Source organism: Helicoverpa armigera, chromosome 22 (assembly GCF_030705265.1).
Source record: "Helicoverpa armigera isolate CAAS_96S chromosome 22, ASM3070526v1, whole genome shotgun sequence".
Taxonomy (NCBI): domain Eukaryota; kingdom Metazoa; phylum Arthropoda; class Insecta; order Lepidoptera; family Noctuidae; genus Helicoverpa; species Helicoverpa armigera.
Window position 1 is genome coordinate 4,537,987 of NC_087141.1, and position 14,682 is coordinate 4,552,668.

A 14,682-nucleotide genomic window follows, 5' to 3' on the forward strand; every position below is an offset into this window, starting at 1 on the left:
AGGGAAACGGTAAGAGGTTGTTGGTGAAAACGGGCATAGGTCTTTTTGTTTTTGTTGTTATTTGCCAATTTATATTGATTTGAAAAATAAGTTAAGAGAAGTACATGAAATAAGCAGCTGTTAATTTAGACAGAAATGCTTAACTTTGATTTTAAGCACTAACATAATTTTGGTAAATAATTTTAAGTTATTCATTGGAGTCGTGGCCTGCCCTAAGCCGGCACACCAACAGTATGCTGTACGCACTAAGGGCAGCATAACATTGAACAAGGCGCTCAACTGACTCTCCCAAAATAATATTTTAAGAGTACCCCATTTTAGCCACCCAGAGCCACCACAGAACTTGGAAAATAAGGGATTGTTTATTAAAAACTCTACGAAATATGGCTGACATGTGCGAGTATTCTAATATTTCAAAAAAATAAAAGTGTCATTTTAGCCAATAGAATAAATAGGTTATGCCGTAATTTTTTGATTTTGTAAATACTGCAAATATTTATTTTTTGAGTTTTATGCATAATCTGTACATTTTAAATTGTATGAAGTTTTATCTAAAAATAAGTAACGATACGTAAATTATTCTACTTTAGGAACGACGTCTGTTACTCGTTACCAACCGAAATCGCTGTTTCCAGGAGGCTTATTTGATCAATACCTACATACCGATGAAATCCTTAGTCCGAAGCAAACCGTGACAAAAATGTCTAATCAGCGGCCTGAATCCGATTCAATGTTCATGCAAAGAGGTGATGGGCCACGAAACAGAAGTCCGCCCCGATCTGAGCCACCATCACGACGGAATTCGTCGACTAGAAGCAATGGGTCAGTCGAAACGATAACCGTTAAAGATTTTTTTGATTTTATGAAGACTGCGTATCAAGTTTACGAGCACATGGAAGGTGACGAAGATGAAGGAACGAAGATAGATTGGGAGGAATTAACGAAATTGACGGTTATTAATCATGTGATTGAGCAGCAGGAGAGGGATTTGCTATTTCAGACCGCCTTCCATGAACAAAAGCCGACTATTAGCAAGAGTGAATGTACCATCGAACCGAAGAACCCCGAAGATAGACTGGAAAAGAGATTCAGTTGCAGTGAATTGGAAGGTGACAACATTTTCATACCATACTTATCTTGCTGTAATTATTTTTTTTGACAGGATGAAGTATCTCTATCATTCTTTGATATATCTCAACATATTCTCAAATAATTTATTTGTATTATTAGGTTTCTTTGGATATTACACTAGATTTGTATTTTTCGGTGATTGTATAACATCGCCATCTAGTTTTGTTAATGAGAACTATTAAAATACGATCTTTCAGGAATTTCAGGTCGTCGACGGTCATTGCCTCCTGAAGCAAGAGTTGAAATGCTCGGTATTTGGACCGAAGCTAATCTAAATTGCAAGCTTAACGATGTATGTATGAAGTTACAATAATGTAATACAAATTATTGAACTATCTATACTAATATTATAAAGCTGAAGAGTTTGTTTGTTTGAACGCGCTAATCTCAGGAACTACTGGTCCGATTTGAAAATTTCTTTTAGTGTTAGATAACCCATTTATCGAGGAAGGCTATAGGCTACTTTTTATCTCGATACGGGAAATAGTTCCCACGGGATGAGGGTGAGACCGCTAGCAGAAGCTAATGTTCAATAAATGTGTCAACAGATGGCGCTGTAATATATTTCTTATTTTAGGTAGTAAACGAGGGCATTTTGGATTCTATTCTGCCATATCTTGTTGGATATAAAAAACCTTCTAAAACAACTAGTGTTTACACTCCTATAATCAAGAAAGTACCATCAGGAACAGATGTCAAGAAACCTGCCAGCTTTGGAGGTTAGACAAAATTCTTCCAGCAGCTTTATTACAGTAACTTTACAAGTAACTAAAAGCCAATTAAATTAATTAAATATCTACCCATCTGCTGGAAAATGGTGTATAAAATAATAATGAATATTTCTAGGTTTCGTGGATGAAAAAGAATCGAGAGATCGTTTGGGTAGACGAAAGTCTTCAGTTACTATTGCCCAAGAACGCAATAATGCAAAACAAGAGTAAGTTGTAGTAATTATTAAATTGATAAAAAATAATGATTTTAAAATTAGATTTACACATTTCGGTTATATACTATTATTTCAACTTGTTACACAACATCCGATATGGTCTAGTGGCTAGGATACCTGGCTCTCACCCAGGAGGCTCGGGTTCGATTCCCGGTATCGGAATATTCTTTTTGCATTTTTTCGCATACATTTTTAAATTCTTATTTTCAGCGGGGATGTTGAAATTCACGTTTGCGATGAAGTGAAAGGGCTCAAGAAAGATTTTAGGTGTCCACAAAAGTTGTTGGTATCGAAGATGGGTTATTTCGCTGATGTAACGGCCGGACAGAGACTAGAAGATATGGATATTTCTGTCCATTGCGACATACAGGTAAGCCGACAAATTGTTTCTATAATATTTTCTTACCAAAGCTACACTATTAATAATACATACTTACATAAATATAGCCAAATTTCGTGATTATAATGCTAATATTTTTTCAGATTTTCGACTGGTTAATGCGCTGGGTAAAACGCGATACCATTCTGGTTGCTGACTGGCCTCTTCTTGACCCTCACAACGTGGTACCTATTCTGGTGTCAGCTTCATTTTTGCAGGTAAAGATATACTTTGTAGATAAGGTAATTGACGGTTGATTCTCAACCTGTCGACATCGTCAAATCGTAAGTAATAATTTCCTATAAGTATGGTTTTCTACAGGCTCACAGGTTCACCTGCCCTAAAGTAAGTGTGTCAATAATTCTATGTAATGTTTATTTACTTAGTACTTTTGTGCCCAGATGGAGCCACTACTGCACGATTGCCTGATCTACTGCCACGCTCACATCAACGACATCGTGAAGACTTCCACTAACTTGGCGTGTCTTAGTGATGCTCTGCTTACCAGGTAACCGTACAATTCAAGCACAAAGTACATTATTTTAGTACGTAAATACATTTAACCGTTAATTACTTACTGGCTCGAATAACAATCGGGCTTGATTGTTTTGTTTGGCTTTATCTAGTGATATTATTTTGTCTGTGGAAAAAACTGGCACCGTCAAACGCTTATAACTTACATACCTACATCATCATAATCATCATCAGCCTATCGCAGTCCACTGCTGGCAGGGCCGCGCCGCCCCTGTGTGCGAAGTGTGCGGCGCACACAGGCGCCAAGACAATAGGGGCGCCGCGCCGCCACTGCCACCTAAATTATTTTTGTTACCTATATGATTGTTTTTTGTAGTGGAGTATCGACAAGTAGGTACAATACGCGCAACATAGGCCTTGTAAACTACAAAAAATCTATAACGCTTATTGAACAAGTCTCTCAATATTTAATGTTTATTATTATTCACGTTTATGGTTTCATTTTACGTTTAGGGTTTTAGTTTACATTCCTTACGAGCTCAACGTTAAAACGGCGGCAGTTCTTTGAACCAGAATAATTCTATATAAATAATACTACGATCCGTTGCGTGCGATACGTCCGTTGCGTACGATAGCGACAAGTGGAAGCTTAGCTTTACCAAACAATTTTAAAAAATTCGCGCTCGCTACGCTCGCGGCTGTTCACTTGTCAGTGCCTACCGTTCATTCTAAAACCCAAAGTCCCAAAACTCAAAAATTTTCGCGCTCGCTACGCTCGCGGCTGTTCGCTTGTCAGTATAGGTCTTTCTAACATGATTAGAGTACTTTTATGTCCCAAAAGTCAACAATTTTCGCGCTCGCTGCGCTCGCGGCTGTTCGCTTGTCGGTACCGTTCCTTCTAGCATGATTAGAGTACTTTTATGGCCCAAAACTCAAAAATTTTCGCGCTCGCTGCGCTCGCGGCTGTTCGCTTGTCGGTACCGTTCCTTCTAGCATGATTAGAGTACTTTTATGTCCCAAAACTCAAAAATTTTCGCGCTCGCTGCGCTCGCGGCTGTTCGCTTGTCGGTACCGTTCCTTCTAACATGATTAGAGTACTTTTATGTCCCAAAACTCAAAAATTTTCGCGCTCGCTGCGCTCGCGACTGCACCTTGCACCGTTCTTTAATATACAAGTTCAGGTGCTTTAGTGACCCAAAGCTCAAAAATTTTTGCGCTCGCTACGCGCTGCTTTATTTTCCACTTCTTTTATTTTTTCAATCCTTTTTTAGCCGAACCTAGAAGGTAGCGCCGCTTGTAAGTCCTTTTATTAACAAGAAAATAACTCCTAGCTTACAACAGACTTCACGTAGAACAAAGGGCCTCGCATAGACCTGCCGCACGTAGCCTCGCAATGGCTAGGGCCGCCGCTGACTGGAGAACATTTATTTCAGTCAAATTTAACAATTAAAAATATTCATTCAAAAATTAAATTCGTTTTATGATGATTCGTTAAAAAAGAGGCGCTTCATAGGTTTCGCACACAGGCGCTGCCGGGGGTCGGCGCGGCCCTGGCTGGACATAGACCTCCAAGTGCACGCTATATATGTATACCTACGCTACGTAGTTATAAATCAAACTGTTATCAAGGTATAGTTATATGTTATTAGGATATAACTCCTTAACAATAAGGAAATCATGTTCTTCTCACTAGGTAACACTTCTTTCAGGTTAGCAGCAATGTACACGAACGCGGAACTGGAAGCGATCAGGGACCGCAAGGACAAGATCCAGTCGCGCCTCTTCTGCAAGATGATCCTGTCGCTAGCCGAGCCGGTGCCCGAGACCCTCAGGGGACACTACTCCAGCTTAGCCACGCTCTTCAAGTGCTGCAAGTATGTGTGAATGACAGCAGAGCTCTGTATAACTGTGTATAGGTACCTACTATTAGGTGTAAAGTGGACACTTATAGCAATCGGGACCATTTTTTCGCGATTGGTTATCTATCATCAATTAAACTCTTATAGCTCTTACTTAACTTTAAGCTCATATTATTTGTCATAATATTAGTTTTGCCTAGTGGGAGCGGAGACAATATGTGGGTTTACATGACCTAAAAACCTATCCAAGTTCCTTTCTTCAATTGCAAAGGGTAGGGAATAATAATGCCCTGGCTAACCAACTTTTTTACAACGAAAATTCTAAATATGCTTATGTCTTCTCATCTCGTGTAGATGTAACAAACTCCTAGGACGTCACATTGCCGAACAAGTGCCCTGCCAGCCCGCGAGTATGAGGATAGATCGACGCGGCAATGTCGTCTCCTCACATTCCAAGTAAGCATGCCCTTGTTACGCTTCTTCTTGATGGTCAGGTTCAAAAGAACAGGAGTGGTCTTAACTGGATTAATCCGGGGCTTCAACATTTTGGGAGTCTTCTTCAAATTAGGTTTAGCATTTCCTATTTTAACTTCTTGAACTTGTTACGTTCTTGAAATCCAAGTGTTACGTGCACAGGGACCAATCATGGAGTCTGAACGACTACATAACGTGGTTGTACGGCGAGCTGCGGTCATGGCGGCGCGTATACTGGCGTCTGTGGGCTGATTGCCACTTCCTGAGATGTCAGCTATGTGACAGCTACTTCCCAGCTTATCAGGTAACACGTTAGCTTGCGATCTGCTCGTCTTTACGGCTTAGTACCTTACTGATGGAAAAGTAACCTTGTCATTACGAGTTTCTCGGTGTTTCGGAAGGCAAACTAAATTGTTGGGTTCCACTGTTATTTGAACGACGGCAGTCGTTACGGGTAGACTGAAGTCAGAAACGGATATATTTATCGGGTTACTCGGGTAACTGGTTTGAGAGAGTCAGCCAGAAGTCTGTTGGAATGAGGATAAAAAGAGGTTATTAGAGGGAACATAAAAATGTGGTATAATCTACAAATACTAATAATATTGCAACTACGCGACTTCTTAATTTTTTTATAGATGGAATGGTGTTCCCACCACGAGCAGCCTCCGCACATGTTCGCGATAGAAGGCCGGCCCTCACTGCCGGCTGGCCGTTACCCCTGCTGCGGCGAGAGAGCTTATCGATTTGAAACTGTCACCAGGAACACGGTTAGTGCTCTAGATTTTTTTTGTAGGGGGATTTGATTAAACTTCTTCCTTGAAAAACACAATCTGTCGTGTCTGTCAATTTCTACTTCCAGTCAATATTTTGCGACAACATTCTGTGTATGTAGGTAAGTATATGCCGTCAAATTGATTGACGAAATTGGTGAAGTAAATTGAAACTGGCTTAACTTGGGTTTCGTAAGACTACGTAGGAGAATAGCGGTTACTGGTACAGTAGCTATTCACGGACTCCCTATCTTCTAACCTCCTGGTCAGACTCAAGTTGACTCCTCAATTGCTGCAGGGTTGCCAATTCCGTGAGCACGTACCTGACGAGCGGCTGGCGATGGACTCGTCCGTGATGGAGCTGTACAACCAGTTCCGCGACATCATCGCCATGCGACCCCCACAGCTCATGTTCCCTGAGAGACTGACACGACTTGTTGGAAGAGGTACGGACTTCATACTTTTAGAGAACTTTTTTCTTTCACATACAATAGTTGTGAGTTAAAGGAAGGTGTTCAGAAATCAGTGGAATAGTGCTGCGATAATGTTGCATGTTTTCGGAGAGACGAGAACTACCGAACAGTCTAGCTAGCCTCATACAACTCTCTTTATGTTCATGTGGAAATGTAGCAGAAAATTTGTCAGAAACTGTGAAACCTGTAAAATTAAAAGATGCTAACTGTAATTTAAATTTTGAACATTGTTTCGTGCCACATATTTTTGAGACAGCAATGCCACTTTTTCCTTCTTCCTTCATCCCTAAAAAACTTGCACTCCCCTCCAATCCTACACGGTAGTGTACATAAGGCCAGCTCCTAAGTTTGCTCCTAGAACCAGGTGAGGACAGCAACGGGCGGCTGCAGTGCAAGGAGGTGTTCTGGTGGGAGGGCATCATCCTCGTCCCCCCGCGCCCCCCTCTCGGCCTGCTCGGCAAGCTCTACACCAGCAACAACAAGTTCAATCGTGAGATAGCACTTTGTTTGTGAACATGTGGTGTGGGGATGTGGCTTAAAGCATCTTTACTTTATTACAACAACATTAGTTTGCTAAAGGAATGGACCTTAAGTCCCTCAAAAGGTGAAGGTAGCAAAAGTATGCCTCCTCAAAAGCCAGTTTAAATGAAATTGAGACATCTTCGTTTTAGTACTTTGAGAGGGGAAAAGTGCATGACTGACCAAAAATTACAGTCAAAGAAAGGGTCAAAATGCTGTTGCACTTAAGAAAACAGCAAGCATAGACTGTCCATATTTTACATGGGTTAGGGTACACATCCTTGCACCACTCAAAAGCGCTGTAAATACGCTATGACGATTGGCAATACATGTAGCGGCCATGGGGACACGCTTGCAAAATTATAGGGCCCTGCATTGGCAACTTGAAATATGTAAATACACCAAAATTCTAACATTTTTGTTCTTTGGCTCTAAAATACTTAGGTATGGTAGTGTAGAGATAATGTGTGCATCAAGTACCTATTTCGTTTATTCTAAATGTCGATTCTAAAGAGCCAAAGAATTGAATAATATCCCTATCCTAGTTTGCAACGACATATTGTTTTTGTGATTTTGTTTGAAGGTCTGCAAAGATGTGGTCAGCGATTAGACATCGTTTATTACATCGGTAACTTTATATCATAAGTTCAACACAATACTTCAGTTACCTCAGTACAGTAATAACTAGTTATATTTATCAATGTTACACAGAAAACTTTATAAAACCTACATTAATGAACACACATGTTGGGAAGGTTCGAGGTTCATATAACATCAGAAATACATTCAAATACGACGCACATACAGCCAACGTGAGACCTGGGTCTCCCGCCTTGGGTACTTCGCAAGTGTCTGCCCAGTCCTTGGCTGGGAACTGCTCCAGCGGCACCGTGGTGTCTCCGGAGAGAGACGTGAAGCTTCTCAAACCCGTCAAGGATATAAGGGAGGATTCCCTTAGGACCAAGGTAAGACTCGAAGGACCAAAACTCGGCTGGGACACGAGACCTTTTGATACTGAAGGTTCTACTACTGTTTGCGGTGGTATAGTTTGTATTGCATGAGTGGGTAGGTTGTATTTAGAATAATGTATCGGTAGTTAGGTTTGAATGAAATATTTATCTATTTGTAGTCACCGCATGTTAGATATAAGTTATTACATAAAATACCTGTATCTTTAAAACTGTTTTAGTAGCTTGTGTGTATGAACTAAACTGCATAATTGTTAGTTGGTTGATTTAATTGGAAATATTACATTATAATGATATAGGTAGATTTTTTATCTTTCCTATACTTTCTCTTTTTATGTATTAATATTTTTACATGTGATTATGCATAATACAATTTATACGTATTTTGTAGTTAATCTTTTGAAACATAACTTTGCTTATTTAATTTTCTTTCTTTACATTTTTGTCCTCATAAAAGCATTTCTTTAAATTTTTTTGGTACCTAAATATTTTTCCCAAAATCCTCATCTTGCAAACTGTAATTTCATAGTTATCGAAATAGTTGAAATAATAGCGAGTCGCGAAACTCTCTCGTTTGCCGTAAACAGTGCAAAACTTTGTAGGCACTACAAAACATTTGTCAAGTTGAAACATGGCAAATCCCAGAAGGATTTTACTCCGCTTTATATCATTATTTTGAAATGCAGTTAAGCAGTGCCTTTCAACCAGTCACATGCACTGTTTACATTTGACGACCGTAAATAAGACAAAATAGTGGTATACAAAGAAAGGCGCTCCGGGCGGCGGCGACTCGGCGGGCGAGTCGGGCGGCGAGCAGTCCAGCTCGTCCGACGATAGTGAGCAGAGCTCGGCGTCTGCGCCCAGCGACGAGGAGTGCGCCTCGAGACGCGCCAAGCTGCGACAGCCGAGGAAGCACTCGCACTCGCATTCACATCCCGCTACCAAGTGAGTACCAGATCCCCGTACCCGTAAAAAATCTGAAGCGGCAGTGCCTATACGATCTAACACTTATATGATCTGATCTGATATTCGCGCTATAATTGGGTGGGTGTTGTAAAAGAGGCTCTTTACGAAACAAATTGCATTTTAGAGCGTTATCACACTAGCGGATTCCTCGCAACAAAGCTCGTACGGACGATGTCGCGCGTACTATAGGGATTAGGGAAAAAAAAATTGACAAATGCTGGTACTAATGATGGCACCTGCAACCGCGCGACATATTTTTTCCGCTCGGTAGATATGTGTCGTGGGTATTATGTATACGGATTTGCTAAATTCAACCGTTTATTTGCTAGAAATACATTGTTTTTCATAAAGGCAAAATCTTAAAGCTTAGATATCTATGTACTCACGCAGGCGTGTCAAAAATCCGCTAGTGTCAAGCGCTGATGCGTTTAATGACATTCAATTTCTTTGAACCAGACGAACGCGCGTTGTGGGTCGTCAGTGGATCTCGTGCCTATCAGCGCGCAGCAACCAGGACGGACAGCGGCGCTTCGAGGAGCGAGCCGCGCGGCAGATGCGCGCCGCGCTCGCCAGGACCGCCGCCTTACATCACCAGACCAAGTCCAAGATGCCGCCAGGTTACACCAACTTAGATTTTGGATAAGTTTGGTTTTGCTTGAAAGACCCATCGCTGGTAATAGTGAAAAGCGCAAAAAGGTGAAAGGATTGTAGATTGTATAAAAAATGAAGGAAAATGTTATATGGATAGGGCTCAAATAAACCCTGGCCTAGCCTATTCCCAATTATGCAGATGACCCCTTACGTGGGCCATATTCTTTTGTTTTGAACGTGGTGTCAGAAAATGGCACAAGGACCAATAATACCGTATCCTGATTATGATCAACCAAAAGGACAGTTCCTATCATTATGAGAGCATCATGGTCCTCTGATCAGTTTTGAATAACGCTTGCAAAAACTCATGGAATTTTGTTTGTCAGGAGGCGTATACGCCCGACTGGAGGCAGAGTGGCGCGAGCGTCACGGGCAGCGCTCGCGCAACGCCGTGTCCGCGCGGCCGCGCCAGCACCAGCCCGCCAACAAATACAAGTCCAACTAATACACAACTACACCATGACTAACCGCGTTTTATTTACTAATCATAACAACAATCGTATCAAACAATTATGGTTGTTTCTAGTAAAAAAACTAAAAAACAAAAGCACGATAGTGATCGTGCTTTTAAAACAGCCATATTTTTCAAATAACTATGCTCCTCTAGTCAGCTTGACGCCTTGCGAATTCTCAATAGCTTTCAAGTCACAAAGTAGCCTTTTGAGCGTCAAAACTATTCTACAACTCTACATCCACAAAATGTTAGGGGAGAAAATAAATATTGAAAGCTAAAGGGAACATCAGCGCCGAGTGTGCTGTGTTCATCAATCGTACTCAATCACTTATGTATGTGTGTGTGTCTATATGAAAATAAGGCAAGTAAATAAAAGTTACCGAGTTTAGTCACAGATGTTTATTGTGCCTTATAACTAGAATCGCATCCTGTGGGGATACTGGCTGGAGCGGAGACCGAAGGCCGACTTGAGGTAGCCTCGCAGCACCTTCTTGTCGGCGCGCTTGCCTATCGCCTTCACTACAGCCTCGTCAACTGACTTCTGGTCTGTCTTGCGCTGTTCAGATGGAACGTATTTCTGGAATAAAAAGAAAATAATTATCATATGCCTCCTTTAAAGACAGGTATCACAGTATGAGTGCCTAATTTTCGCATCGCAAACTTTTTCTGGAAAAGAATTTCAAGAAAAACAGCTAGGTTTATTTTATGCCATGGATCCAACCAGTCTTCGGCTCATACACCTGGATAAAGACTGTCCTACACTTTTTAAAGCTAAATTTCATCTATATTGTTACAGACATTTCTTCTGAAATGCTATACATAATCCAACTATCACTTTTATATTAGAATCAGTTAGGATAAAGTTGAAATTATAAGTTCTTTATCAAGAAAATGCAACATACCTCTTTCTTGGAGGCAAAGATGTCCTCTCCCTGCTTGCGCTTGACGCTGCGCTTGGCGCTCTTCTTGTTCTTCTTGAAGTACTCGTCGTTCAGGTGCTCGGGGAGCTTGAAGTCTCCGAGGTCCAGCTTGGTGGATGTGCCGATCACGTAACGCTGAGGAATGCGCCTCAGGGGACACGAGTTGAACTGGAAAGGGTATACTCATGGTAAGTTTGATGATAGTTAACAAAACTTTCCAAGTAGACAAAATTAAATGGAAAAGTGCTACTACCAAAATCTGGCTTTATTTGTATTTGACAGCATAATGCTATGAACTCACAACAATTCTTATAAGCCAGTAATCGTACAATCATCTCTTAGTTGTATTTAACAAAAAAATTGGAGTTCCTCATGATTTTTTCTTGCACTTGTTAAAAAAACAGCAAATTCAACATGTGAACCAGGCATTTTAAAACACTTGCACTGATCCACACAAACAAGAACTGTGCTCTCCTTGAAGAGATCCCATAATGAAAAATCATAAGTACCCAAATAAGTATACTCACTGCAAAAGGTCCAGTGACAAGCAGCAGACCGCTGGGCAGAACTCCAACAAGCACGACGCGCTTGCCAGCGTGGCGACCGGCCAGCAGGATGCACACGGTACCAGGGGTGAGGGTGGGCCTCGTCCTGCGGATGTGCTTGCTGAACGTCTTGTGGTGGGGACGAGTGCGGATCCTGGAATTAACATGTTGGATTTAGCTTTTGTTAGAAAAGTTGGTTCTTATACAAATTGAGTAGGAATTTAATTTCTTTCTGATTTTTATCAGTGTTGTAAGCAGATTTGAATATTGCTATAGGTTTACAATCTTCAAAAGAGTCTTATTGTTGAACTTAACAACAGCAACAAATTAATCAGATGAAAGTCCAAAGCATGTGGACAATGCTTGACACTCAAAAATAGACTACAGGAACAATGTTATGAAAACATGCCTGAGAAACTTAATTATTTACAGATTTACATTTTGTATTAGCTACTAACTGTTAATTTTCATCAAAAACCTTTTCACCTCCCATGCAAAACAGTGTGTGTACTTACAAACTTTCATGTTTGTATTATTGGTAAGATAATAAACAATAACATTGAAGACTAGTACTTACTTGTCCTGAGTAGGGTAGAAGGACTTCCTGCGGCGCAGCAGCACGGTACGGGTTCCTCCGTTCTTCTCACCACCAATCTGCTTCACCACCACGGAGGGCTTCTTGGGCTTCTCGGGCTTGGGGTTCTTTTTGCCCACAAACCTGTACTTAGCCTGGAAACAACAAGATAATTCATGAGCTATCTAATAATTGTGTCATTACATGAAATTCCTTTAACTTAACTAACACTGTTTCTTATAAAATTGTTGACTGCGCATATTGCATGAAATGTTGAAATAAATATTTAAATGACATGGTATGGTAAATGTACGTGTTTTTGTTAAATGGTGAACTTATTGTTGATTTTGCATTTGCAACACTGACTGCTGCAAATTGATCAGCAGTCCTAACCTAACCCCAAACAAGAAATAACTCAAATAGACTGAATCTACCAGTAGTCAGGGAGTAGAGTACTGCCAGTAGTTCAAATATGAAAAGAAAATACTCCTTCAGTTAGGCATGAAATAGGTTGGCATGGTGTCAACATCTTTTGATGAAAGTACATACAAAAAGAACGCATGTTATGAACCATATTCGAAATATTGTTTATCAGTTGTATAGTTTATTGAGTTTAAGAAACAAGGAGTTATAAGAAATCTTACCTTCTTGTGGAACATCTTTGATTTGGAGAAGCGAACCACTCCATTTCCCAGGTCGTAATTCCTAGGTTTGCCAACCTTGGCCTTGGCTACACCGCCCGCGGGCGCTGCGGCGGGCTTGGCCGCCGCCTTAGGCTGTGGTGGAGCCATTTAGAATCTGCACAAACAGAAAACAACCTTAACAACAAACTCACCACCTGACTTCCACCTTTGAGGTTATATATGTTTTAGCACTTCTCCCAACAAACAAGTGATCCAGGCACGAATATAAGAACGTATAGATCGCGGCAACGCAACAATTACACATGAATATCCATCAATTCACTGTTTAATCACTATCACTCGGTGAACGTCAAAACTTTTGATGCAAATTATAAGGGTTTTGAATTTGCCTAAAACGAAAATATAACACACAATCACTTGTTTGAAGGGTCCTTTTTGTAATTCTTACGTGGAATTATGAAAACTAGTTGAATACAAATCTATTTCTTTGGATTTATTTTCATCGAAAACAACATCAACTCACATTCCAACCGGGATCAAGAAAAAAAGAAATTGTCAAAGGCGGATTTGTCTATGGCTGCTTGGCTATGTACGCCATAGATTATAGAAAAAAAATAAACGACACCTTGGCTTTTCAACTGGAAGAAGGTTTACATTAATTTGTGAATTAAGTGAGATAACGTACCTAATTTTATTTAAACAAATTAGTCGTTACTGATAAATCTTCAACCTTTGCAATTGTAACGCTTGTACTAGGCCTATGATGCATGCATACGTGCCCTTCTATTTATTTGTTGTCGTCAGAGTTGTGACTAATTTACATAAAAGTATCTTTAGACACACACAAAGTATCTACATCTTCAAATAAAGTATCTGAGTAGTAATATTTCAATTTCTCTTGCATAAGGTGTTTTGTACTATTTCATATTTGAAATATACATATTTTTTTGATAAAATGTAAAATCAAAGCAATGGATTTTTTTGCTCTCGCTTTCTTCCTTCACTATGAAGTCTATGGAAATAAATAATTCTGAACGCGACGATAGCTATGCGAAAAAAAATAATGTCAAATTATGTAAATGTCAAAAATACCAGTGCAGAAAAATGGCTTCTTTGAGGAGCCCGTCTTCGCCGTCCGACGGTTATAAAAGGTTCAGTGATGATTTCGCAAACACCAGCATCAACAATTACGGCTCGAACGTCACAAGTAAACGAGAAGCTATGTTTTTTATATGCACAGTAGCCGCAAGATTATGTGTACGCTTTTGTTTTATTAACAATACATTTTGTGATTCATTTAACATTTTGTTTTAATTTATTTCACCTTGTTTTGAGCGCTAACTGTTTTATGTACTTCCATATGTGATCCGCTGAGATCGATTAACTGTTCTAGTGAAGCTAAATCTGATATATGACGCACTAGAATGACTCATAAATATACCTAAACACTAACCTATGCATAAAATAAACAGTAAGATGCTATTTGCTTGCTCTAAAATCGTAGATTTTAAACCTTTTTTCTTCTGTTCTTTTTCCAACACCTGCACCTAGTATATAAGTAGTAGTTGAATGCTTTGCATGGCGAAAAAATATATTTTAGTCTTAATAAAATAATTGAAATCTACAAACCGAATTTTGACCCACAATTTCGAAATTATTTTCGCGGAACTTTTGGTGATGATAGAATCTATTTTTAAGGTCATGTTAGGACTCCCGGCAATGTTATCTAGCATCTATCCAGTTCCATCTGGTTTCAAGGCTAGTGATTGGCTAAACTGGAGTGATCCCATTTATACTACTGTTGATAAAATAAACATTTGCTTCTGTGATACTTAGATAGCAGGACTGAGCTCAAATTTTAAACAACATAGGTACCTACCTACACAACCATAGTACATGAATTAGAAGAATATTACGAAATGTGGCTATTTTTCT

At 39.9% G+C, this 14,682-nt stretch overlaps 3 protein-coding genes and 1 non-coding gene across 5 annotated transcripts in view; 3 read left to right on the forward strand and 1 right to left on the reverse strand.

The window, feature by feature from the left end:
- Positions 1–313: 313 nt before the first annotated feature.
- Positions 314–10,073, forward strand: LOC110370789 (SANT and BTB domain regulator of class switch recombination). Its single transcript, XM_064040386.1, has 17 exons — positions 314–1,109; positions 1,329–1,423; positions 1,709–1,850; positions 1,978–2,068; positions 2,288–2,447; positions 2,561–2,674; positions 2,858–2,964; positions 4,640–4,804; positions 5,144–5,245; positions 5,426–5,567; positions 5,899–6,030; positions 6,332–6,479; positions 6,865–6,996; positions 7,833–7,990; positions 8,760–8,938; positions 9,416–9,576; positions 9,937–10,073. Exons 1-17 carry the CDS (start codon positions 701–703, stop codon positions 10,053–10,055), a joined length of 2,556 nt encoding a protein of 851 aa, XP_063896456.1. The 5' UTR covers positions 314–700; the 3' UTR covers positions 10,056–10,073.
- Positions 2,168–2,239, forward strand: Trnae-cuc (transfer RNA glutamic acid (anticodon CUC)). The gene has a single exon. It is a non-coding gene; the product is annotated as a tRNA-Glu (tRNA).
- Positions 10,074–10,448: 375 nt separating the features above from the next.
- On the reverse strand, positions 10,449–13,406 carry LOC110370877 (large ribosomal subunit protein eL6). 2 transcript variants are annotated; one of them, XM_021326865.3, is made up of 6 exons: positions 13,271–13,406; positions 12,748–12,901; positions 12,107–12,258; positions 11,512–11,683; positions 10,967–11,152; positions 10,449–10,641 (listed from the first exon to the last, which is right to left on the reverse strand). In XM_021326865.3, exons 2-6 carry the CDS (start codon positions 12,892–12,894, stop codon positions 10,480–10,482), a joined length of 819 nt encoding a protein of 272 aa, XP_021182540.3. In that variant the 5' UTR covers positions 12,895–12,901; positions 13,271–13,406; the 3' UTR covers positions 10,449–10,479. The 2 variants fall into 2 exon arrangements, with proteins under 2 accessions (XP_021182540.3, XP_021182541.3); XM_021326866.3 differs by having other exon boundaries at positions 13,196–13,324.
- Positions 13,407–13,815: 409 nt separating this feature from the next.
- Positions 13,816–14,682, forward strand: part of LOC110370891 (two pore calcium channel protein 1) — a 31,051-nt gene continuing 30,184 nt past the window's right edge. The window contains exon 1 of the mRNA XM_064040623.1: positions 13,816–13,954. Coding sequence (XP_063896693.1) covers positions 13,852–13,954 — 103 coding nt within the window. The 5' untranslated portion in view covers positions 13,816–13,851. The remainder of the gene's footprint in view (positions 13,955–14,682) is intronic.